This window comes from Gnatocerus cornutus, chromosome 6, assembly GCF_029298725.1.
Source record: "Gnatocerus cornutus isolate USDA-ARS CGAHR chromosome 6, icGnaCorn1.1, whole genome shotgun sequence".
Taxonomy (NCBI): domain Eukaryota; kingdom Metazoa; phylum Arthropoda; class Insecta; order Coleoptera; family Tenebrionidae; genus Gnatocerus; species Gnatocerus cornutus.
Genome location: NC_142238.1, coordinates 18,023,404 through 18,032,411, shown reverse-complemented (window position 1 = coordinate 18,032,411; position 9,008 = coordinate 18,023,404). Strand labels below are relative to the sequence as shown.

Below are 9,008 nucleotides of genomic sequence, written 5' to 3'. Positions count from 1 at the left end.
TGAGTAGCAGCTGCGTAGTACTATTTTACAATCTTTAGAACAATCCAAACTTAGAACTCCACTTCTAATACTAACTGATAGTGATACTGATAACATCTCTGTTCTTTCATTTTAATGCATTTCTAGCCTACACTGGTTTTTATTTCCAACTGTGTCTTATCATTATTAGGCACTAAAACTGGCGTACAAGTAAAAAAATCTGTTATATCACCACTCAATCGGATTAGTATTTAACTGATTAGGATTACTGTGTTTATTTACGTTAGATCGGACAATTCAATGTCACGACCTATCTCATCCGTTCTTATTTACGTAAAGACTAAATACAGTCATAAATTTAATAGAACCAGGTATTCATTAGCAGTATGAACAGTCCTCCCGCCGTTGGCAAAGTCACATTGTCTTGAACTTGACCCAGGAAACACAAAACAATTAAAATATCAATTATTTATTAACATAAAACGTAACAGTTTCTCTCATTTCTTGTGTTTTTTAATGACTCCCAGCACTTCTTCTACATCTTCTTTCGATCCTAAAAACACCGGAGATCTCTCGTGTAGACCTTGTGGTTGTATATCGAGAATTGGAATGTCGCCATTTGATGCCAAACCTCCAGCTTGTGTAATAATAAAAGCCATCGGAATGCATTCGTACAGCAGTCTCAACTACAACAAAATTTTCTCATCACGTTCGTTGCATACCCTCTACGTACTTTTCCCTTAGGTGCGTCTCTAGTAGCGGGATAGATGAAAATACCACCATACTTTATGGTCCTGTGAACATCCGCAACCATGGAACCGACATATCGAGCATTGTACGGTTTACCCTTTGTTGGATCTTTTTTATTCTGAACGTATTCAGCGACTGCAGGATCCCATTGATGAGTGTACCCTTCGTTGATGGCGTAGATTTTACCACGCTTTGGGATTGTCATGTTTGGATCTGAAAGAACGAATTCACCCACAGATGGGTCGAGCATGAAACCGTTGACTCCAGAACCTAGAGAAATGACCAACATGGTGGCACTGCCGTAGAGGGCGTACCCAGCAGCAACCACCTTGTTGCCGGGTTGAAGGGCGTCTTTTAAGGACGGGATCGAATGGTCGTCCTTTTTCATGATAGCAAAGATGGAACCGATCGAAACCAAGCAATCGATGTTGGAGGAGCCATCCAGAGGGTCGAAGGCTACGATGTATTTACCTCTTTTGTCGGTTTCGATCTAGAAATAGACGTAGAATTGGGTAATGGGTCGGTTATGGGGCTACCTCAATGACTGTCTCGTTTTCTTCGGAAATTAAGAGAGCAACTGTGTAGGAGGACGACAGCATGTTAATGAAGAGCTCGTTGGCCAAGACATCGAGCTTTTTTACCTCTTCGCCTTGGACGTTTGTCTGTCCCACGGTGCCAAAACTATGAAAAAAGGAGTTGAACTTGGGAACATTGCACAAAATTTGTTAACTCACAGTTTGGTAATGCCGGCTTTCCTAACAGCGCTGCTGATGACTTTGACCGCAGTCTGAATGGAATTTAGAAGTTGAGTTAGTTCTCCGGTGGCATGAGGGACTCTATTTTGTTCCGAGAGAACAAATCGTGTCAAAGTAATACAATTTGAATCAAGAGGCGATGACTGCGACATTGTGTCTTGCAGAATCGCGACTGAATCAACCTGTAGAAAGCGGGGCTATTTATAAACTGACCTTTAAACGGAACCTCAATGATAGTAGGAGCGTATTAAAAACATGTTTTGATTGGACAAATCGAGACGATAATGAAATGATAATGCCGAACTAGCAGCTTACTTCGAGGCTTTAAGGTATCAATGAGGGTCAAAGCGGTGTTTTATATTATTATCTCTTGATAACGACTGTCAGCTGGACAAAAAATAAACAATGTAACGTGTAAAAAAACATGTTTCCTTCGTTGTATTGTTGGTGGTGGTAACAAATAACAAATCAGGTCGTAAAAGTGTCATGATTGATGTAAATAAGTAATTAATTAATTATTGCGATCGTCATCAATAAACTTCATTTAGATCGGCACTAAATCGATTTTTATTTACTCGTTTTTAAATACATACGATGCAGTTCCGTATAGCCTAGGGAATAAAGCATTCCTTCCGTTCTCGCACTTTATTCCCTCAAATGTAAAATACGACAAAATAATAAAAAAGTTTAAAAATTAGAAAAAAATGAGCAAAAATTAAAATTATCTTTCCGAAACTTTGATCGGCCATAACTCAGTTATTTGTTGATGAATCTAAATTCCAGATTTGAAATCTGCGGAAAATTCTGCGTACACTGATGTATAATAACTTAAGTTTATTCTAAGAAATTAGCGAGATATCAGAAATTTGGCATAGTTTTAGTCATGAATTTTTGCGAAAATTTGCAAATTTCGACTGTAGAAAAATCAAAAAACTTTTTCTTATGTAAAAAATCGCGAGAAAAACGATGGCGTAAACCGCATCTCAATATCTGAAATAGTTTCCAAGATATCGAGCACGAATTGTTTCAAACCTTCAAAAATTTGGCCCTCTGGCGATAACCCAAAAATTCAAACGACCATAACTCAGTTATTTGTTGACGAAAATGAAAAATTCTTAAAGCTTTGGATTCAGCGTGACATTCTGCGTAAAATGAGATCCAAATTTGTTGAGTTTGCTTAATAAATAAACGAGGTATTGGCCAAAAACTGTTTTGGAAACATCATTTTAGGGTGATTTTCAATCAATGTTTTCAAAATGAAAACGACGTTTAAGGCATTGAATTATACATCGGTCGAAAGAGGAGCTCAAAATCTATCTACTGGCCAAATTTGAGATTTATCGGACAAACAGTTTACGAGTTATGGCCAAAAATAAAAAAAATGAAAAATTTTCATCGATTGAGTCGGAATTTTTTTTCGCGAAAAAACGATTATCGAATTTTGGGCTTTTGAATACATTTTCTAACGTAAAATGAGCCGAGAAAAAGAATGGTGCAAACCGCATCTCAATATCTCGAATAGTTTCCGAGATATTTAACTTTAAAAATTACGAAAAATGAGGAAAAATGAAAATCAACTTTCCGAAACTTTGATCGGCCATACCTCAGTTATTTGTTGTCGGATCTGAATTTAAATCCCAGATTTGGAATATGCCGAAAATTCTGCATACACCGATGTATAATAACTTAAGTTTACTCGAAAAAATAAACGAGATATCGATATCAAAAGTTTGGCCTAGTTTTAGTCATAAATTTTTGCGAAAATTTGCAAATTTCGACTGTAGAAAAATCAAAAAACTTTTTCTTATGTAAAAAATCGCGAGAAAAACGATGGCGTAAACCGCATCTCAATATCTGAAATAGTTTCCAAGATATCGAGCACGAATTGTTTCAAACCTTCAAAAATTTGGCCCTCTGGCGATAACCCAAAAATTCAAACGACCATAACTCAGTTATTTGTTGACGAAAATGAAAAATTCTTAAAGCTTTGGATTCAACGTGACATTCTGCGTAAAATGAGATCCAAATTTGTTGAGTTTGCTTAATAAATAAACGAGGTATTGGCCAAAAACTGTTTTGGAAACATCATTTTAGGGTGATTTTCAATCAATTTTTTCAAAATGAAAACGACGTTTAAGGCATTGAATTATACATCGGTCGAAAGAGGAGCTCAAAATCTATCTACTGGCCAAAATTGAGATTTATCGGACAAACAGTTTACGAGTTATGGCCAAAAATAAAAAAAATGAAAAATTTTCATCGATTGAGTCGGAATTTTTTTTCGCGAAAAATCGATTATCGAATTTTGGGCTTTTGAATACATTTTCTAACGTAAAATGAGCCGAGAAAAAGAATGGCGTAAACCGCATCTCAATATCTCGAATAGTTTCTGAGATATTTAACTTTAAAAATTACGAAAAATGAGGAAAAATGAAAATCAACTTTCCGAAACTTTGATCGGCCATACCTCAGTTATTTGTTGTCGGATCTGAATTTAAATCCCAGATTTGGAATCTGCGGAAAATTCTGCATACACTGATGTATAATAACTTAAGTTTACTCGAAAAAATAAGCGAGATGTCCATATCAGAAATTTGGTATAGTTTTTGTCATGAATTTTCGCGAAAATTGCGTTTTGTATGTAGGTTATATACCTATTTGTCGAACATTTAAATAACCACGGAAACCGTTCATAAACGCAACAACGCAAATCTCAGATTGTTAATCACATCACTCTGACGTCACACGTTCCAACAGACGTCTCACACAGACGACACCCCAGTTTTTGTTTTGAAAATTATAAAATCTCACCTTTGTCATTAAAACTTATTATCTGGGGCTTTTTCCACAAATTTTCGCATTTGTTCTTTGCTGAGGACTTTTGATTTCGTTGCAGATGTCTTTACCATGCCTTGGAAAGCTTTGGTGTTCAAGTCCCAGATGGCGCAGGCTTTCATTTTGTTCATCCACAGTTCTTTTTCTATGACCCAGTTTTTTCTTTTAAATCTTCATTCATAATCGACAAAGAAGCCTTGTGCATTTAAAGCATGATTATGGTAATGAGAAAAGCAATTAATTTTTTCGTTCAAGAGGTTTTTATCAAGTTTACATGCAGCATGTTCACTTGTAAACCAGTAATGGGATATTGATTATTCAGTACAATCATCTCGTCTGGAATAAATTTTATTCTGATGCTTGTCGATATTTTATTCTGTCATAACTCATGCGAGAGGGTGGAAAAGTTTTTTTATTAATTCCGAGGGAGAGGTGAAAATTATATTGGATATTTTTAGAAGCGGGAATGGTATTTTTGTGGACAAGGAACAAGATGACAGCTTATATCAGAATGGGGTTTTCTGTGTTTTAAACGAGATTTGGGAAGATTTACTACATGCAATATTTGGACGCGGTATAAACCGATTCTTTTTCTGGTTGTCAGGTTCTTTCGTGGTTATTGTCAAATGTCGTGGAGTTGGATTCTTTCTTGTTGCCTGACGCATTTTCCGCATTTCCTATATCCCGCTTTCAAAACGATGTTACATGAAAGTGTTATAAGACACCAGTTTAAGTGGTTTATAGCACATCTTGGCAATTGGGAGAACTTGATACTTTTTGTTAGGGAAATGAGAAACTGATATTTCCACGCAATATTTGTAACTCATTTGGTATTGGTGAGATGGCAGGAAACATTTTTTCAACTTATTTCATTGCAAAACCCAAAATCATAGATTTTTACGTTTCCCACTTTCGCCTAAATGTCGATAAAACTTTGTTCGGCACTTTTATTTCTCTTTCAGGATTTAGTAACATCGACTAACTTAACGGCTCATGTCAATGAACACTTAATGTAAAAAAATAGTCACCCGATCTTGGCAAAAAATACATCAGAAGCACAATACATTACAACCCTCCAGATGTAAAAACAGAGACTAACTTTTTGTTCGCGCTTGAAAGCAGTTTCGGAGATTTAGCGAGGTTAAGGACCCTCAGACGATAACTCTTAACAAAACACTTTTTCCAACAAAAATTTTTCCCATTTTCGCTTGTAATGTCCAGAACCGTGTTAACATCCACCTCTATCAAACTCAAACTTTATCCTATCATTTCCGCTTAAAAAAATTCAAATAAATATTTCCCCACCTTCAACCACTTTCTCTAATGTACAAAACCATCCGTCTCGCCACCCTCCCCTATTCTTCTTTTTCCACAATGGATGTGTTTTCCGTCGTTGATGGAACTCTCTTATTTTCTGCATTGATTTAATGCGAATTAGAATGAAATAGCTGAAATTGAAAGAAGGCCCGAACAAAGCGGGGTTGAAGCGGGGCGCAATGCGCAAGCCGGGTGCAGTGAAGATCGATGCTCGCCGCCGCCCGACGTCGGTCTGGGTCGCTCTCGGTCGTTCACCTGCTTTATCCCCGAAACCACCCCCAACACACTACGCTAAAGAACACAGTGTCGCTATAAATGACATCTACGCAATGCGTTTCCGCATTCGTATAACCGACTTATTTCCTGCTCGTAATTACCACGTCGCAGGGCGACGGATGGCTAGAATGGGTTGGATTGTTCCCTGGACGCTTTTGGGGGCTGTTAGGATGAGCGTTTCACGGTAATGGGGAGGAGGAGATGCCATGTGATACGTGAAAGGGGAAACTAATTTGGAAAGAAACTTTTTCCTGACATTTTATGTAGCCTAAAGAAGCCTGCTAATAATGTGTGGATAACAAAGCTCAAGCCATCTTCTTTTTCTCCGGCTTTCTGTCTTATTTCCAGTTTTGATTTTTCTGTTTTTATTTTGGTTTTCTACCTGGCGCATCCACCATTTATGAGTTTCTAGTTAATAAATTTTCGGATGTGGCCACCCTTTCCCTCATTCGCCACATTAAAACAATCCCACCTCCATATTTTTTGACTGCATATCCGGCTGCCAGTTCCGGGTTCCGGGTAGCGTAGCTGTGTTTTCGCGCGAACCCTCCTGCAGCAGCCCGGACAAGGTAAGGGTAGTAACCTTACGTGCAAGCAGTCGGCAATATTGAATGATTACACGTTGTACCCTTAGTGCATTTCGAGTCCAAAAGCATCCTTTTTGTAAACTCCTTTTTTGTATTCTAACCCAAGAAAACATTTCTCTCCGGTAATTTGATAGCGAAAATGGAAGTGTCACGAAATTCGCTTCAAATTTACATCAACGAGTTTATTTCGTCGCAAAACACCTGCATTTTGTGCTTCGCTGAAATTAATGCTTTCTGCTTCTCTAATTAGGTGTCATCTGACGAGAAGATGCAGAGGGAAAATGTAGAAAATACACCTGAGAGATATTTTTGATCTTTGATAAATGACCGGAAAGAAGAAGCCGTGCGCTTTGTAACGACTTATTTTCTTCGGGTATTTTGAAATATTGCGAGCGAGGGTTTCTTTTGCTTTTCATTCACATGAAAATTTCCTTTGTTTTACAACGTAATGAATATTTATAGTTTTTTAATTAAATAAGTCTTGGACCCCTTTGTGGAATTCCACAAATGGAGATTGAAAACGCAAAACTTAAAACCCTCGGAATTAAGTACGAATCCAGGTGTTTTGAAATGTCATAGGTTAGAGCCTGAGGCCTCCCAAAATAAGCTTTTACTCATCAAAATTTCACGACTAAAGAGGCAGAACATTTCATAAAGTAAAGGAGAGTTTGAAATTGTAACGAATTAATTTTCCATTTTTTGGATGCCACCACGCCCTAAAAGTTTGGTGTTATTGTGCTACATTTGTCGCTATCAACTATCTCTCGTTTTAAATCTCCAACTCTCCTCCCTTAATTCTTCCGTCCATAAATTTCCCAAATTGCCCAAAATGAAATGATTATTCAAACTATATTTCCCTCTCGAAAACGGTGTGATATTACATTTTGCAGAAGAAATTAGGGAGTCTGCCCCATCTGCAGGAACGCACCAGGTGCGATATGGTCCATAATTTACACTCCCTCCTCACTTTAATTACTCTATATACTCATTAAGTCGAGCAATTAAACGTATACAATAGCTCTGTTCCGACACAACAGGCCAGCTTATAATGGTACTTAACACTTTGTTACGGACTTCGGATTATTTTTGTAACCAATAAAAACATTTTATATTGTCAGACGACTGGAAAATCTATCGGAAAAAAGGAACGGCTCCATTACGTTTTACGACCATGGCTGTAGAAATTACCTTGAAAAATTGTCATTGTTGACACGATTAACTTTTATTTAATTTTATTTGAGCGTCTACACAACTCAATCTAAAATCGATAGTAATTCAGGGACCACAAACATGCTGCTCCTAACGATTTCCTCAATTACTATGAATATGGAACTTTCCTTCCAGAGTCAAAATTGGGCTATAATCCAACAGAAAAAGCTTTGTCCCTCACCTCTTTCTTTCTCCATTTCCGCGTACGTTGAATAAAACAGAGGCTTTATATTTTCACGGCTTTCCTTTTATTGTTATTTTATCTTTATGTAAGCATTTGCATTGTATCTAATTCGATCGTGTTGCTGTTTTGATCCTCGACTCATTTCAAATGGAGATGTGGTCCATATGCTCCTGAACTCAATTCCGGTAAAAGTGTTGGGGGCTTTAAGACGTTGTGTTTAAAATGGTTAGGGCTAAATTTCTCAAAAGCGAAGCATCAATCAACGTCTGCAGCAGGAGCGAAACAATGCATGTTTTCCTGCGAGAGACTAGCAGGAAAAGGAAAATTATTTCCGGGGGAGTGGATTTTGTTGGGCAATTAGCAGGAAGGTGATGGAGATGAAGACGTGATTTATGCTGCCGGGATATAAAAACATGTTTTTCGTATAAATTGACTGGAATTTATCGCGAATTTGTGCCCGTCCTTGAAATATTCTTTGCAACTTCACCAGGAAAAGTTTTAACATTTAACCGAGTGCGCCTGAATAATTAAAAGGGAATTAGCCGCAAGTTCATAATGTGCTTATGCAGTGCTAGCAACGTTGAAACTACAGAATGTCCCTGCTATTATACTGACTGTTTGTTCAACGAAATGAAAATTTTATTGTTGCATAACGGATGTAGCTATTATAATTTAAAAATGCAACGCGTGCCTATGTAAATATTTGAATATTTCCCGTAATTCCCGAGGGACCTATTCTGGTTGTGTACGATGTTAGGCAAGACGTGTAAAGATGTCTACCTCAGTATACCTACACGAATACGTGAAAGGGAAGTACCGCAGTAATAAAAAGGAGAACAATGTCGGCGAGGAAATTGCGCTTATCTGTAGCAAATCGATACAGAATACAAAGTGGGGAAAGGATGCTGTTTAGAAAACGCCAATAGGCCTCCAGCATTTTTTTCGTTGTATCTGAAACTATTTCAGAACAACAAACTCAAAGTAATATTTAGGGAGTCCTCTTTTAAAAGTAATTAAATCACCGCAACGTCCAACGCAGGAAAGCTCTCTGTGGCAGTATAATAACTCCCAAAATTAACATTAATTCCTGCGTCAACTAGGAAATTGTGTCCTGCT

The 9,008-nt window shown here is 37.4% G+C and overlaps 1 protein-coding gene across 1 annotated transcript; it reads right to left on the bottom strand.

Moving 5' to 3' along the window:
• Positions 1–432: 432 nt before the first annotated feature.
• Positions 433–1,785, bottom strand: fbp (fructose-1,6-bisphosphatase). Its single transcript, XM_088038482.1, has 4 exons — positions 1,464–1,785; positions 1,266–1,410; positions 713–1,219; positions 433–665 (listed from the first exon to the last, which is right to left on the bottom strand). The coding sequence occupies exons 1-4, from the start codon at positions 1,634–1,636 to the stop codon at positions 477–479; spliced, it is 1,014 nt and encodes a 337-aa protein (XP_087894608.1). The 5' UTR covers positions 1,637–1,785; the 3' UTR covers positions 433–476.
• Between the last annotated feature and the right edge of the window lie 7,223 nt (positions 1,786–9,008).